The sequence below is a fragment of the Eleutherodactylus coqui genome, chromosome 4, assembly GCF_035609145.1.
Source record: "Eleutherodactylus coqui strain aEleCoq1 chromosome 4, aEleCoq1.hap1, whole genome shotgun sequence".
In the NCBI taxonomy this organism is placed as follows: domain Eukaryota; kingdom Metazoa; phylum Chordata; class Amphibia; order Anura; family Eleutherodactylidae; genus Eleutherodactylus; species Eleutherodactylus coqui.
This window is the reverse complement of record NC_089840.1, coordinates 95,665,475-95,683,557: the sequence shown is the minus strand read 5'-3', so window position 1 is coordinate 95,683,557 and position 18,083 is coordinate 95,665,475. Positions and strand designations below refer to the sequence as shown.

General features: G+C 45.7%; 1 protein-coding gene across 4 annotated transcripts in view; it reads right to left on the bottom strand.

The window, feature by feature from the left end:
- The window catches only part of CD99 (CD99 molecule (Xg blood group)), a 62,318-nt gene that overhangs the window by 31,059 nt on the left and 13,176 nt on the right, over positions 1-18,083 (bottom strand). For all 4 annotated transcript variants that reach the window (XM_066599885.1, XM_066599886.1, XM_066599888.1 and 1 more), the window contains exons 2-4: positions 4,015-4,029; positions 2,532-2,561; positions 797-853 (exon numbers count right to left, since the gene is read on the bottom strand). In XM_066599885.1, the coding sequence (XP_066455982.1) occupies positions 797-853; positions 2,532-2,561; positions 4,015-4,029 (102 nt within the window). The remainder of the gene's footprint in view (positions 1-796; positions 854-2,531; positions 2,562-4,014; positions 4,030-18,083) is intronic.

Below are 18,083 nucleotides of genomic sequence, written 5' to 3'. Positions count from 1 at the left end.
AAATGCAACGGATTTACCATCCAGCAAGTGGCACTATGGAAGTACTTTTCCATCCCCCATTTGCTTGCTTTTTCTTGCAAGCGTGTATTTTAAAGTTTATTACATTTGTTCCTACGATTGATTTATGCAATGTTTGCTGAAATGACAATAGCTATTTAAACTACAAAATTGGGTAAATTGGCTTCTGCCTCATGGAGGGTTTATTGCCTTCCTCTGGATCAACAAGGGGGGGGTAGAAACAGGCTTAACTGGATGGACATGTGTCTTTTTCAGCCTTGCATGCTAAGCTACTACGTTAACATGCCTTTACCTGTCCTTTATGTAATCTGAAAGCCAAAACCCAAGAATGGTTTAAAAAGATACCTCAGTGTATAATGTTTTGGCTCATTTAAAAGATACAATCATGCGCTAGCAATAGTTTTATCAAAATTTTTATACTAATGGATTTTCTATTAGGCAGCCTTCAGTGGAACAGCAAAGTCATTAAAGAGGTGGTGTTGCAATATGGGACACGATGTGGCACTATGCCAAGGGAACAGCAGATGGGACTTGCTCTTTTATCCCTGTGATTGGTGAGTGTTCCAGTGGTCAGAGACCCCCACCAATACGCCATCTATTACTTTTTCAACGCCCTTCTCAGGATTACTCTGCTGCCCCATGAAAAAGGAAAACCACTAAAAAAAGGACTACGGTAGAAAAGGGTTAATAATGCAAAAGGAAATATGTCTAAATAACACAGAAGTTAGATACAAAGTATATGTATGTAGCAGCAAGGTTGAGGGCTTCTACAACTTACCAACTGGCCCACCTGTAGCCACATGAGTGTCATCTGCTTTAGGTTTTACAGTTGGATCTGAAAAAGGCATAAAAGTCATTATAAGCTTTAGGCGATGTCCACAGAGTGTTTTCTGTTAATATAACATCTTTCATTGTATTTTAGGAAAAGGTTAAAAACAAATATGTCTAAAAATGGATGCAAACAGATCTGCATTTATTTCCATCCATTAGTATGGAATAATTCCCCCACCCATCCTCTAATGGGCAAAAGGCAGAGGCGCATTCTGTAGATCAGAAATGTATTATACTCTTCATTTTAGCTCCATTAATTAAATATTAGTCTGTAAAAGACAAACATTTTTAAAATGTTGTAGTAAAAACATCTTTTCAGCATCATTTGTATAGACAGAGCAGCGGAGTGTATGCTTTATGGATGCTGCAAACAACAGGAGTGGATTTTCGATGAAATGTCAATAAAGTAACGCAGTCCACAGAAAGTGACATAGTACATCCCCCTCCCCTAGATATCAGGGAGTGGTGGTGGAGATACATAGTGTACCTCATCTGTACTTCTAGTGTTGCTACCCCTGCCTTATCCAGCGTTTCCCCAGTATTAAGGCCCATTTACACAGGATGAAGGTCAGGCAAATTATGCCCCACGCTCGTCCCCGCACATACTAGCTCCTGTGCTGTTGCATGGGAGCTAGTATCGTTGGCTCACAGCGGGGCGGCTGGAGGAGATTTCTCTCCTCGCTTTCCCTCTCCCCTCTCCATTCACTTAACATAGCGGCTGTTCAATACTGAATGGCTGCTACATACACTGAAGCTCATCGTTCAGCTTATAGTTTATGAAGCATAAACAATGAACAGATCGCTGATCGCTCAGTGTGAATAGTAGCCGTTTACTATTGAACAGCCGCTATGTTAAGTGAATGGAGAGGGACGGAGGAGAGTGAGGAGTGAAATCTCCTGCAGCCTCCCCACCCCCTGCTGCTGCTCTGTGAGTGAGCCAGCGATACTAGCTCCCATGTAACAGCACGAGAATGAGTCTGTGCTGGGGCGAGTGTCGAGCATAGTTTGCCCGACATTCATCCCATCTAAAGGGGCCTTTAGGCTACCCAGCACACAGTCAAGTGCGGTATCGGTCCAAGAAACATGCTCGCGAACAAGCGAATTACTCACGGATGTAAGGCATTTTTCAGGCAAAAACATCTCACATCTGAAGTTCTGATCCTCTTGCGCGAGTTTCTCATACAATAGAGGATCGAAAGAGTTTCTCATCGATTTCAATGTGAAACCTTGCATCGCACTCGCATGCACATAGCAAGGAGTTAAAGGTCCCAATGAAATCAATGGGTGATGCATTAGGAGGACCACGAAAAGTTTTTTTTCCCGCACCCCAATGCGGAAAAACATCGCTCGTGTATACGACTCCACTCAAAAGAAAGTGGTTCATATTTCTCGCAATACACAAATCTTGCACAATTTTCTTGGCTGTGTGAAACTCGGCCTAACAAGGCTGTCATCAAACTCTCTGCACCCTCTTATGAGAAAGAACAAGTTGCAGCAATTTAGAAACAAAAATGCCATGTGTGTCTACAACACCTAATAATTCGTAATATGTTGGTATGTTGCCTGAAGAAAAGAATCTCTTTGTCCACTTTTCTGTAATGCTCTTCCATTTCTGAAGTTTGAAAGTTGAACAGCTACATTGCATCATAATCACATATAAAACATATATAATTCATTCTTACCATCTGGCAAAGCCTGGGCTAAGTCAAGATCTGCAACGGAAAAAAATATAAACAATGGGTTGATCTTCATCAAATAGCTTTTAAGTTAGGCAAAGAGACCTAAATGGCAAAACACAATGTGCAATTGAACAGCTGGGCCCCTTTCACCCCCACCACCACCACCACCACCACCACCACCACCACCACCACAGAAACAAAAAAACCCCAAAAAACAACAAGAGCATTTAATCTTAAGATTTAATCATTATTTCGCTGAGTTGACGGGTCTGTGCCGTCTACTGATGGGAACAATGTAAAGGTGGCTGTACACTTTAGACAGCAGCTAGTTGATGGTTGAATGAATGCTCATCTGGTCAACGACCATTACAATGAAGCAGCCATACACATTTTAGACATCATGGGCTGTTACAGTTGTTCAAAGAGGCCATATATGTTAGACCGCGCTGGTGAGTAACAGCTACTGCCAGAAGGGACATTCATTATAGAAGGCCTAACGACCATTTATAAATAAAAACACTGTATACGATGGTTTCACGCACAGGTGCCAAAGAGCTGCAGTTTGTGCCAAAGCCAGGAGTGGCTCCAAAGGTAGAAGGAGAGGGAGCCCTTCCTTTATATTACTCTCATCTTTTAAATCCACTTCTGGTTTTGGCTTGGAAAACTGCAGCTTTTAGAAAAACCGCCACCACATGTGTGTGACACCGCCATATACATGCACCCTGCCCTTTTTAACTCTTTTCATGGACAATCCTTCCAAATGTGAATCTCAAACAGGACCGACGTCTTTGCAGATGACAGCGGTCCATTCTTGGTAGACTAAGCCCTTCACTGTAAAATCATACCCAACAATTGATCATTATGGTTGAAATTGTCCGTTTTCATCAACTGCGGTCTAGTGTGTATGACTGCCTTTAATAAAATAGAGCCCAGATTACAGGTCAATTAGGAGTTGCAGTAAAGGGTTCCCATCATAAATGGCGTAAACAAATAGTGCAGCATGCAGTGATTTTTTGTTTCTGAAAGTTAGCAGAAACTTGATAAAAGCCATTCTTGTGAATGGTTTCCATCGGGCACTGCTGGGCGTCTATCATTTGGAGGGACCGGTATGCCGTCATTATTTACTTTTTTCTGTTCAGTCACGGAATGTAAAGAAAGAAAGGTTAACCAAAATGTGAACAAAGCCTAAGAAAACTTCACAGTGAAGGCACCATGAGCGGCACGGATGCTATATAATATACCTATGGGAAACCAGCTGGGAGACTCGGGGTCTTTCTGATGTATGTAAATACTAGGCGGCTCCCACTAAACTGTGATACATCAGTGCGCTCATGCCAGTGGCCGATGTGCATGCTACATCTCTGTTTGACAACCACACATTTCCCGTGCAGCACTTCAGCCACATCGCTGACAGGACCGCTGCCTTCTAAGTTGGGACAGCCACTTTATTTACTAGAATGACAACAAGAATATTACAAAAACTTACCATCAAAAGCTTGGCCTAAGAGAGAAAAAGAAAACAAAAAGGGAAACGTTAGAAGTATGTAATATTTACTATAGGTTACGGTCCACTCACACGGCCGTATAGTCGGGTCCATGTGATCCAGAAACAGCCCATGGCCCCATAATAGCCTATAAGACCTATGCCAACTGCTAATTCTCTTGGGCATAATACTCATACGGCCGTGTGAATCTGGGCCTTAAAGTCAAAGAAATTTCAAAAAGAAATCCTATATACTGCGATCCCTCATCTATCGCGGGGGTTACGTTCCAGAGATCACAGCGATACGTGAAAAATCAGTAAAGTAGCAGCGTTATATTTACACAAATCAATCTGTCGGGTGAACTGCCAAACAATCACAAAAGCGAACAAACAGATCGATGCTACAATTAGTGAGCCAATCAGCGCCCGATACAGAACACATTCCATCAGCCAATAGTGTGCCGTGTACAATCTCATGTTGGCAAGCGCTAGTGGCGTACTGTATTTCCCGTGTGAACCGCAATATTCCACAATATCACAAAAAACTCTGCAGCTAGATAGACCATAATAATTCTGTTTTTGCAATCATAGCGAGGGATCACTGTAGTCACCCAAGTAGAATAGATGGCATTACGGGACAACAAATACTGTATTTTTCGCTTCATAAGACGCACTTTTTTCCCCTCCAAAGCAGGGGGGAAAGTTGCTGCGTCTTATAAAGTGAATGTGCCCAAAAATTTGTTCCGCTCACCATTTTTAACGCAATCGCGAATTTTACGCACGAACGTGATTTCGTTTGCGTGTTAAACTCGCGATCGCACGAACAAATGTGCGACCAGTCTCCTCCCAACTGCCGCCCATACATACCTCTGATTGGTCGTGAGCGCCGGCGGGTACTACTGCTGCTCCCCGCCTCCACTAAAGAGCTTCCTTCCTTCCTCCTGCTGCACACAAGCACCGCTGTGATATGCAGCGCCGGTTTTTTAGACCTCTGCTGCTCCCTCTGCTCCTTCACCCGGCACTAACCCTGCGCTGTCCCTGGGTGAGTTCAAATTTTTTTCCCCTATTTTCCCGCTCTAAAACGGGGGTGCGTCCTATATACCGGTGCGTCTTGTAAAGCGAAAAATACGATAGCTTATTTAGGTCTCCTGCAGATGGCCGGGTCGGATCCCGCTGTGGGAATTCTGCCCCTGCAGTGACCCGCTGCTCACCTCCTCCCGGCGTCTCGCTCTGCGCCGGCTGGCGCACAGCCGCACATGCACAGACCAGAGCGTCACCAGTGACATTTCTGTGCGGCCTCTGCGAGGCTCGCACAAAAGTAGGACATGCCGCGATTTGTTTACCGCGCGAGTTTTCACGCAGTCAAATTGTGACTGTCTGCATAGGATTGCATAAACTAATGGCAGCGGGCACGGGCAGAAATTCTGTGGGACATCCTGCCCATGTGCATTTGGCCTGAAGCAGATTTCATAAAACAATATACAGGTATAACATTGCTACTCATGGGAAGAACACTCTGTGGAGAGGCGGAGATATCAAGAAAATAGATTGTTTCACTAGATATGCGGAAACGTGGGGACAAGGGTCTGCTATCTGAAATCAGTGTGTTTAGACAGAACTATTATTGTTCAATTGCACAGAAGTGATGTTAGAGGTACTAACATAAAAGTATTTTGCATGCTTGTCGTTTCATATTGGCTATACTTGTAATATTCCGTGGAGCAAGCCTTGCCAGATGTGGAATTCTGCTCACACAGATTTTCTCCTACACACAGCTTCCTCATTTAACAGGAAAACGCTCTGCACAAACCATGCTGGCTAGGAGACATAAAAGCAATTTCTAGACCAAGGGCTTAAGCAGACGAGCGTGTTATGCAATACACCTCCTCCTGCATAATGTGTTGGCGCAGTGAACAATTGTATTTTGTGCTCGTGCCTGCGTAAATACTGCCGATTTAAATGGCTAGTTAGCCTAAGGTCGGCTGCACATGGCAGGATTTGCATTGCGGAAGTGATAGACTAGGCCCTGAGACACACACCGATTTTTTTCAGGACGATTGCCATGCTTTTTTGAGTTAGGCTGCTTGTCCACGGGTGAGACGTCATAGCTAGAGATGAGCGAGTATACTCGCTAAGGCACATTACTCGAGCGAGTAGTTTCTTAGCAGAGTATCTCCCCTAAAGATTCGGGGGTCGGCGCTGGTGACAGGTGAGTTGCAGCGGGGAGCAGGGGGAGGGGGGGGGGGGGGGGGGGGAGAGGGAGAGAGAGATCTCCCTCCGTTCCTCCCCACTCTCCCCCGCCGACCCCCGAATCTTTAGAGACGAGCGGGGAGATACTCGGCTAAGGCACTACTCGCTCGAGTAATGAGCCTTAGCGAGTATACTCGCTTATCTCTAGTCATAGCAAGATCCACGGCGATAAATCGCTCACAGAGCTCGCATGACACGCTTTCCTTAGGATAACTATGGAAAGCCTATGAGCGAAAAGTCATAACGATTCTCCACTTGCATGATTAAAATTGCGGCATACAACGATTCTCTGCAGTGAGCCTATCAATTAGATAAGCTCATCATGGAGACCTTAGAGTGCCCGCCTCTACTCTAGCGGAATATTGCTAGCGATATATCGTTGCAGCCGTGGACAGGCAGCCTTAGTCTGTCTTGTTTGGTGATGTTCTGGCAGTGCATCCTGATTTGACACTGCACGGACGGACGGGACAGGCCCTTTAAATAAATCATGCTTGGTACCATCGCCTGACGTTATGCTTTAATAATCTGTTGTGATGCCTCTTTATAAAGTCCCGGCGTCGTGTTCTGCATTACAGTCAGACCTCGGCAGACACCACTCACAAGAATGTAATCATGAGTCATCTAGGGTGGAGCGTGAAGCACATTACTCATCTCCTCAACCACTTGCTAAATAATTATGGTTTTTGCTTTTTCTAAAGTTCTATTTCTACAGCAGATCCTAAGAGAGAAAAATGACAGTAGGCATTAGATCCTGTACTTGGGGTGCATTCACATGGGGCTGTTCAGGCGCAATTAGAAACTGCACACAATTTTACGCTGATTTTCAATGCAGTCATGGCCAAAAGAATCTGTGTGGAGAGATTTTAACTGCACTGTCTGAATACACACTAAGGCCAGTTTCACACAAGTGTACCATGAGCGCATTTATGAACTCAGAGCATCATAAGGATCTAGTATTCTCTGACTTCAGGTAAGTAAACCTGCGGTACAGCACTGTAATACCTTCATGTGGGACTGGAGTAAACAAGAGAGATGAAATAATACCTCCACAGCGCCACCTATTGGAAGGCAGCAATACCTAAAGTCAACGTTAGACTCTAAGACACAGCTCCGACTCTGCAGTGATATCCAAAGTGAAACTTTGGGCAAGTTTTCAGAAACAGTAACCTGAACTGACTGGGATTATGTAACACACCGGGGTACTAGAGCCCCTCTGCTTTCACATGCAAGCTTCAAAAGTGTCTGTAGCTACAAGTCAATAAAACCGGAACAGAAATCTAGAAAACAGGCGGTATAAAAAGACCATCCGGGTCATCTAGTCTGCCCTTTATTATTTCTCTCTTGGGATGGTTAGGTTCATTCCCGGCAGCTTAAATTCATTTATAGTTGAGTTTCCAGCCACGTCTGCTGAACGTTTATTCCAAGCATCTACAGTTGTAGCAATTCACTAAAAGACTCGGCATGCAGTTCCATCTCAGGCAGAGTTGTGGTGTGATTAGATGAACGGTCTTACCACCTGAGGTCCTAAAAGTGGTTCCACTCTTGGCCTATAAAAACGGCACCCATTACATGTACGGCCTTTGACACCCACCCCCATCATGGATTTCTCCAAGTATGTTACTTTACATTTGTCGTGTCACTCTTCACGGAGAGCACCAATAAGTGAGGAGACTTAGGCCGCCTGTCCGATATTCTGCCACAGGGGAGGAGAGCACTAAAAGGTCTCCACAATGAGCCTATATTAATGATAGGTTCACCGCGGAGAGTCGCAGCATGCCACGATTTTAATCACACGAGCACAAAAATCGCTATGATTTTCCGTTTGTGTGCAATAGGCTGCGCTTTCCATAGTTGTGCTATGGAAAGTGTGTCATGCGAGCTGTTCGTGCGATTTATCGCCGCAGATCTCGCAATGACAGCTTGTCCGTGGACAACCAGCCTTATAAGGCCATCAATGCTCCTCTGGGTAATGTGCAAATAAGGAAAACAGCTGTCTGTGTATGGATTCTGGCTTGGTTTTGGCGCGGCTTGCCCACATGCTTTTCAGTTGCGTCCGGCTCTCCCATAGAGAGGAGCGAGGCCGCAACAGAAGAAAAAAAAAATGCTGCGGGCCAGGGAATTTAGACAAATCTCGTCCATATGACTGGCCAAACCCGGGATTAGCGCCCGCAGGCGGATTTGTCACAGCAAAATTCTGCGCGGAATTTCCGCGACAAATCCACCCTGTGTGAACCCCGCCTTACAGCGAACATTGTCGCACATCCGTCCATTTGGAGAAGCCCTTAGGACTTCTTCACATGCAAGTTTTGGGCGATGCTAGACGCACAAATATGAAACCCAGGCTTATTTGTACAAGCGAGTATCTCATCTATGTGAATGTAGCCTTAAAGGATGTTGACAGCTACAGATATAAGACCTGACAAGTGTAATAAAGCCGAGCGAGCCTGTTATTAGTGATTGTGTTGATGTTTGTGAGGCAGGATGTTCCCTGCAGACGCCACAGACTTCATGTAATACACGGGGGTATAAGATCAGGTGCGGGTATAATGGGACAAGCGTGAGGCGATCCCAAAGGAGAGGCGCGAGAAGAGAAAGACGGCAATAAGGAGCGTCTTTTCCATCGCCGCAGCTGTGTCGTCCCATTGTGTCCATCTCCATCAGGATAAGGAAGTAACCTTTTATACAACAGACAGCAAAAATCCCCCGAACACACCGTAGCGCGGGCACGGTTCATGGTGGTTTGTAAGACTAGCACTTTGGGTGTATTCTAGTATCTGGTAGTTTGTTCCTCCAGCGACCCAGATTACATCTAAGCAGGACATCGTTTCTGTAGCGGTAGATCAGCTGTGGGATTTCCGCATGTTACTTAGGCCGCTTGCACATGGCACATCTGGATTCTGCATGCAAATTTTCGCTGTGAAAGACCTGCGATTCATTGATAAAAATCAATTTAGGCTCCCTGTCCACGGGCTTTGCGGAGTCCCGCGGCAAATCCCCGCAGCGGGAGCAGGAGCCACACATGAATCTCCGCCAGTCAGTCTAATCCGATAGATAGGCTGACCGCACAGAATTGGGGCAATTCGCGGCATGCTGCAAACTGCCCGCCACGAGCGGAGAATCGCAATGATTCTCTGCTCGTGAACATGGGACTATGGAAAGCTTCGGGCGGCGTGATTAGCCGGCGGTTTACCGCCGGCGAAATCACGCCCGTGGACAGGCACCCTTAACCCCTTAACGACCAATGACGTACCTGGTACGTCATGGAGCGTCGGGGTATGTATGAAGAGAGGTTGCGTGGCAACCTCTCTTCATACAGTGCGGGCATCAGCTGTTTATAACAGCTGACACCCGCGGGCAATAGCCGCGAGCGGCCGCGCGGCCGATCGCGGCTATTAACCATTTAAACGCCGCTGTCAATTCTGACAGCGGCATTTAAATCCCCCGAACGATGTTCGGGGGTCCCGCGCGGCCCCCCCGCGGTGAGATCGGGGGAGCCTTGCACGTATCATGGCAGCCGGGGGCCTAATGAAAGGCCCCAGGGCTGCCTTAGCAGACTGCCTATCAAGCCGTCCCCGTGGGGTGGCTTCATAGGCTGCCTGTCAAAAAGCAGTATGACGTAATGCTATAGCATTACGTCATACTGCAGGAGCGATCAAAGCATCGCATCTTAAAGTCCCCCAGAGGGACTTCAAAGTAAAGTAAAAAAAAGAATCAATAAAGTTTTTTTTTAATTGAAAAAAAAAAAAAGTTGTAAAAGTTTAAATCACCCCCCTTTTGCCATATCTATTATTAAAAAATCTAAATAATAAATTAAAAATATGTATTTGGTATCGCCGCGTCCGTAAAAGTCCGATCTATCAAAGTAGCACATAATTTTTCCCGCACGGTGAACGTTGTCCGAAACAAAAAATGAAGAACGCCAGAAATGCACTTTTTTAGTTACCCTGTCTCCAATAAAAAACGCAATAAAAAGCGATCAAAAAGTCATATGTATTCCAAAATGGTACTATCAGAAACTACAGGACATCCCGCAAAAAATGAGACCTTGCTCAACTACGTCGACGGAAAAATAAAAAAGTTATCGCGCGCACAAAATGACGACAGAAAATAATTGAAAAAAATTTTATGTCTTTAAAAAAAAAAAAAGAGGAGTATAGTAAAAAAAAACCTAAACAAGTTTGGCATCGTAGTAATCGTACCGACCCATAGAATAAAGTTATCATGTCGTTTTTGTTGCCATTTGTGCGCCGTAGAAGCAAGACGTACTAAAAGATGGCAAAATGTCGTTTTTTTTCCATTTTACTCCACTTAGAATTTTTTAAACGTTTTTCAGTACATTATATGGTACTTTAAATAGCACCATTGAAAAATACAACTCATCCCGCAAAAAACAAGCCCTCATACAGTGACGTGGATGGATAAATAAAGGAGTTATGATTTTTTTAAAGGGGGGAGGAAAAAACGAAAATGGAAAACGAAAAATGGCCGCGTCATTAAGGGGTTAAAGTGCTTGTGGACGATCGCGGAGTCTAGAGTTTTTCCACACAGACGCACAACAGAAAATCCACGTGGAACAAATAATCGCAAGCCCAATAGTGCCTTCCCCCACCTTCCTGCCTGGTCTCCAGGCAACCTGAGAAGTATCAGTCTACAAATCCGCAATGTAATAGTGGATGCATTGTGATCGAACGCTTCCCTAGACCTCAACAGAGCTAGTCCGCGGTAAAATGGATCATGCTGCGATTTATTTCCCGCTCGCCTAATCCCGCAATTCAAATCCGTATGTGTGCACGGAGCTGCCGGAGCTCATGCTTCCCTATGAGGGACTTTAACAGCGGATAGTCTGTGCGGCGCCTACTGCGGATTCCGCAAGTCAAATTCTCTCGTGTGCGGGGGCCTCGGGGCTTCTTCAGATGACCATGATTTTGCAACTTTTTGTGGTCATGAAAATCACAGCCATAAAAAAAGTGATAACGCCAAACCTTAATCTCAATTGTTTGTTTTGAGTAATGGGATACTCGCACGACATTACTTACTATGTGCAAGAAGATATAGAGCAAGTCCTATCTTACGCGCACTTAGTTTTTTTTTTAGGGCAAAACCCATCTTCCCACTTTTTTTTTTAAATTAAACTCACGCACAATAATGCAGAGGCTGAATGGTCAAAAAAGAAAATCATTGGTTCTTGTGCAAATACGCTCCATAGCGGCCAACGTATTTGTGCGTGCGCCCATGTGTCTATGCCCTCACGGAGCTGCCACAGATGTTTGCTGATTAATCCCCACATATTTCCTCCTGATGTTTGCGGGACACCATGTAACTATTATTTACCTTGGTTACGGCGCTCCCTACTGTGCGACGTCGTACGTTCTGCAAGATATATGCCTCACAATGAAAACCAGCATGTAAGCAGCGAATGGGGACTGCGCTGTGACTAAAGCTCATCACAATGGTTGGAAAACATCTCCCTGGTAACTTTGGAAACTATTGCCAAAAACACGAGTTTGCAAAAAAAAAAAAAAAACCCCTATGACTAATTCCACATGATTAATTTCCTCCGGGTTTGTATCATACAGCCAGATGTGAGAGGAAGCGGCCAGCAGGTCACTTGTACACTGCTAGCAAAAACACATCCATCTGAGGAGGAGCGTCACACCTCGCTGCAGATGGGAATACAGTATCCCAACTCCACACATTTCTTATCCCCACCTTTTTCACACGCGTGATACACAAGCACATGGCGGACCTGCGTGTAACAAGCCCCCGCATATTACAGGGGGAGCCCGCGGCCCCCCGCATATTACACAGGTATTTTTCACACACCTTATACGTGCTGCTAAAAGCCCATTGATTTCTATTGGGCCACTATTTTTTTTCCCACGCACATTCACGTGTGAAAAACAACGCAACAGATCCTATTTTACTGCATAACGGCTATGGGGTTTAACATATGCAGCAAATACTGACGTTCTATGCATATTTACTGTGTACTGGGGTATACAAACGTGTATTCTAAAGGCTCACGCCCACAACAGTGTTTTCACCCCGTGTCACGTGTGCGTTGCACAGATACGTGATACATGGTGAACAGAGTCAACGGACTTTCATTAAACATTGATCCGCTGGACACTGCGTATTGATACACACAAGAAATAAATTGCTGAATGCAAAGCAACCCAGTGAAATCAATGGGTTCTACCGTATTGTCAGCGGTTTGCGCAAGCGGTTTCGCGCTTTGTGAAGGAGCCCAGAAAGTGAAAATGCACAGTTAGGGCTTACACACGACCGCGATTCTCACGCTCGCAAAACATGACAAAACCAAATCATTGATTCCATATACGCGATATTAATACATGCGAGAAAAGATAGTAAATACCCGGTTTCCTGCTTTTTAAATTTTTTAACGCGCGCTATGGAGCAAAATTTAAATGGTAAAAAAAAAAAAAGAATTTTGACTTATTCATGGAGTATATTTGCGCATAACATCGGGCGTATCTGCACATGTGCTCATCTGTTTAAGCCGCCACTGCCTATGGCGGCGCCGGCCTGGGAGGTGAGGTTATAGGGAGCATCCAGCTAAAGAAATAAAAAAGGGATAATTAAAAAGGAAAAACACTTACACACACACACACACACACACACACACACACGACAGTTGTGGTAAAATCCTATTATCAACAGTGAACAGAATGGCTCTACTTGCTGATATGTTTGGGGTGCGGCAGAATCTTCTACAATACAGAGTCCCATTGTTCCAGGATAATCCAGAAGCAAGACACACAGAAAGCAATTTACTGAGGCGTGTGCTCCGGCGAGGGGCCAGAGGTTACCTAAAGTGTTTACAGACAACCCCAAGCCCTTGTCCTATAGTCAGAGCAACTTCACCTGTTCACACCGTAGGGTCATGTACGTCTGACACACACTCTGCATATTCCCAAATGTGTGCGGAAATGCGCTTATGTGGGTCGGAAGCTGACCTAAGGAAAACGCTATAATTTGAACCAAAAAGGTAGAATAGCATGTTTTGCCAACCCTGCCCAAAATATAGAAATCTACAAGTTTACATGTACCTTCAAGTGGGCTCTTACACGAGCGTATGGTAATTGCATATTTCGCACGCGGGTTTTGTGCACATAACACACCGTGTTGCCGCTCACACAAATTGTGTAAATTACGCATGCAAGAAAGATAGGAACATGTTCCATCTTGGCACTAATTACGAGTGCACACGCCAAGCTAGTACATGGCAACGTTATTGCATAGTCTGCATGCCGTACGCATATATCTTGCTGCCTGCACGCTGCGAGATACGCTCGTGTGAGCCCATCCATAGGCCTTAGTCACACAAGCGTTTTATCGCGACCATGTGAAGCATTAGACTCCAGCGCATTCTTTTACATGAGACAATTTTGGGCGTGTTAAAAAAATTGCGCTGCCTAAACATGAAATCAGCAACAGTTTACGATTGAGGATTTTTTTTTGTGGCATCAAAATGATTTACTCCTATGGGAGTGCAAAAAAAAAAAAAAAGCAGGGGACGCTCAGGAAAGAAGACAGCTGCCGCTATTTCAGCTATTAGAAGTCATTCCAAGGATTTCTGCCGACGGAATTCCGCGCTGCAGCATTTTTTTCCCCGTGATAAACCCATGTGAATGGACAAGAAAACAATAATTAAGCTCGGGACTCGATTGCAGCTATTCTTCATGGATGCGTTTTCTGGCCATGATGAGGCCGGCGTAAAAACGCATCGCCCGTGTGAATGGGGCCTTAATTGTACTGACCCAAAAAAGGAAGACAGGCCTCTAAAAGGTGCTTTTACATGGAAAAGTCGGGCACCTAAGTGCCCAATAGCGGCCCCTCCAATTACCGCTCCTGTGCCAACTTACAGGAGCGATGATCAGTGAACGGAGGTGGAGCGCTCCAGAGATCTCCAGGCAGGCGGTGGTTTATAGATTAGTATCTGCCTGGTTACACGGGCCGACAATCACATGGTTGTCAGTGACTGACAAGTGAGCGGTTCTCGTTACCTCGCCGAGTCCAATGTTTACACAGGACGACCGTCACCTGTAATTGCTCTTTAAGCAATTACTCAAGCAGCTGCCGTCCTGTGCAATAGTATCCTCAGGGTACTTAAGGGCTCATTCACACGGGTGTAAATACACTGAGCATACTTCTATTGTACGCACAAAGTAAGGAGCACCAGATCCCCATTGGCTTGCATTGCGGCATACAGACCTGCACATTTACGTGTGGAAAAAAGATGCAGCAAGACATATTTTGGTCCAGATTATGTACCAAAGCAGGCCGCTAAAGAGTACCCCGTCATTGGGTTCACATTGCCTGAACCCGGGACAGATACGCCAATTAGGCCCATGTAGGTTTATTCTGAAACGCTGCCCACAGAAGTCTGACTCCTGGAATTCACCCTAGCCGGAGGGCTCATGATTTACAAAATTTGCGCGGGTCTCCCGCACCCATACGGAATCATTGGGCACCTGCAGGCAATTAAATACCTGCGGATGTCATTTTCCCCTGGTGTGCGGATCGCACGCGCGGGAAAACAACTGCAGCATGCTCCATTTTTATGCGGTTTTCCCGCACGGATGGCTCCCATTGAAGCCATCCAGATTCTGCAGCTGTCACTGTGTAAGAGTAAGAGTCTAAAAAAAAATTAAAGAAGGCAGGGCGCATGCGCATGGCACATCGCGGGCATCCCGAACGCATCTGCCACGCAGAAGAAAGAACATCTGGCTGCGACAGAGGAGAGCCGCACCGCGTCCGATCAGGTGAGTAAAATGTATTTTTTGGCCTCAGGTCTGCAGGCCGGGTGTAATCTGCTGCGAGATTCTGCACAGGGAAACCGTGCGGGGCCGTGGACATGAGGCCTCAGAGCGTGAAATCTGCGGCATAACTTCACAAGCTGCAGAGTTAGGCCGCTCTCACACGGGCGTTTTTTGAGGCTGTGTTTACTGTGGTTTCAGCCCTGTTTCAGCAGCACTGGCAAAATAAAAAAAAAAGGATGGCTGTGATTGGTTCATTTATCCAGCACCGAGAGCCAATCACAGCAATCTATTGCTGCAGGCGGGGTTCTCAAGCCTTGCTATCAGCAATAGATGATCTGTCAGTGCAGGGTAAGCCTGAAGCAGCACCAGAGATCAGTGTCCGGGACCGTGACGGCACCTACTAGGCAAGTATTGCTTTTTTTTCCTATTTAGTGTAGCTAGGGCTGATTTTTGGGGTAGGGCTTATATTTCAAGCCTCCCCCTCCAAAAAAAAAAATCAGTGTGCAGTTAACACTGCCAAAAACGTGGAACCAAGTTGTGCCGCGTTTTCAGCAGCTCTGGAACCGCTGCCTATTCATTTCAATGCGCAACACAGGGCTGAAAACAGGCAAAGATAGAACATGCAACGCTGTCACAGCGCAGCATTTTGACACTTAAGTGAACAGCCCCATTGAAATGAATGGGAGTGTTGCACAGCGTTTAGCGCAGCGCTGAAAAGGCACCGCTAAACGGCGTACAAAAACATCTGTGTTTAAGGAGGCCCTAAAAACGCAGTGAAAACAAAATGTAACAGGCATATTCAGTGCCTTTTTACACGTGGCCCAGAGCCGGTGATAATCCCAATTGATGGCACTTTTTGTCTTATTTGTGCGTGCTAAAACTCAGTGAATATGGACGTGACACAGGCATAAAAAATGCACAGACGCCTGCAGAGAGCTGGTCATGGACTAAAACTGCTTACCAAAAGAAACGGGAAAACATTCATCTGCTGCCTTTATTAGCTTGTGCACAGATTACAGGCAGACGTCAAGGCTGAGAGCCAGAAACACGATGCCAGAAAAGGCACAAGACAAACACCTCCAGCTGATATTGCACTGGCTGGTTCCTAGGCAATGCTGCCATTTACACCCGCAGTAGGCATCGGCGTGGCAGCAGGTGGCAAGATAAACTGACTGCAGAGGAAAAAAAACACACTGTGCCGGGATTAGTTGCAGAAAGTGCGCTAAGCCTGAGGGAGGGCGAGAAAGTTCTGTCTAGTGTTCAGAGGGAGAGAAGCGCGTTTCATAGACTCACAGAACAGATTAGCCTTACAACCGAGGCTCCTTGCATTTGATAGATCCTGAAGGCTCCTCACATCCACATTCGGGTTTCCGTTCTCAACTGATCCCCCTACACGTCCATATAAGGATTACAAAATGGTTTCCAAAGTGAAACCAACATCTGCCGTTTTTGAAGGATCACTTAGCTGGATCGGTCCATAACATTGGTCGCCGTTGTATCAGTTTGGCATCAGATATTAACGGATCCATTTTTTAGTGTAAGTTTGTTTTTACAGTTTCCTTCTGAGCTTTTGCAGAAGAAAAAAAGAACCAAATAACAAACACAGATGGAAGGCTTGCCAACTGCATCCGTTCGCCATCGACAACAATATAGAAATAAATACACAGAAGCCCCTTCCAGCAGGTTTCCTTCCTTTTGGATGGCAAAAAAAAAAATTAAAAATAAATGAAGCTCAGCGGACTACACTACTGTTTCCATAAGAAAGAATAGAAACCTGAAAGAATGGACCAGACGACAAACGGAGCCCCTGGGGTGCGTTCACTCGCAGCGGATTTGTTGAGGATTTTTCGCAGCAGAAAATCCATAGCATTATTGTTTATTTTTCGGCAGGCCAGCAGCACACTTTACCGCTTTGATTGAGGGTGAAATCCGCTGTGCAGATTTTGGCAGGGAGCTTGGTGCGGATCTTCACCAAAATATGCCACGTGTGAACGCAGCGTTAGGATGGGCCTACATGACAGAAACCACGTCTGATTTTAGCACGCAGATTCTGCCTCAGCCTGTGGCTTCCTGTAGTGGAGATGTGCTTCAGTACATCACAGATCCACCCGCAGGCTCAGGCCGCTCTAACACAGCCCGCTTTTTACCCGATACAATGGTCTTCACAGGACATTGTAATGCTTCATTTACATGGGACAACTGTCGGCTAAACCAGTGTTTCCCAACTCCAGTCCCCAGTCCCCCCAACAAGCCATGTTTTCAGGATCTCCTATAGTATCACCACCTGTGGCAATGTCTGAGGCACTGACCATAATTACATCACCTGTGCAACAATGAGGAAATCCTGAAAACATGACCTGTTGGAGGGTGTGAGGACTGGAGTTGGGGAACACTGGGCTAAACGACTGCACGAGCGCCGGCATCACCGCCGGTTGTTTGCACGCGTGTCGAGCGTTTAGACAGGCCGATCACCGCTGCAATATCGTTCACTTGTCGCTCAGCGCTTCACATTCTATATTCTGGGCAGTTACACAGCGAGAACCAGCGAGCGAATCAGACTGGTTTTTATGCTGATTGAAAGGGAGCGACCAATGAAAAGTAAACGATGGGTTTGCATTTATACGTAATGATCATCACATTTACACAAATGATAAATCACACAAAATGTGTTCATATGTCCCTTAAGTTGTAATCCATACTGAACCTACAGCGTACAATGTCTCCGACAGTCCGGATCCGCAGCATGCACACTTTTCAGGAAACCGCAGCCAATCAGCATGGAAAAGTCCCCGGTAACCCCTGTGTTACTGAAGTGTGTGGGCTGATGCCAAGTCTTCAGTGACTCGGATACGATCTGCTTCATCATATGTGAGTTAGCAGGCAGGACATAGTCAGCTGTTCAGTGTTACGCCCCGCGCCCTTACTACGCCCGCATCTTTAGTTTTTACACACCCAAAGCACATTCGGCATTCGGAGCATTCACACAATTCTACATCTTTCTAGTCTTGGGTCTTATTAGTCTGCCGAAATGGAAAGCAA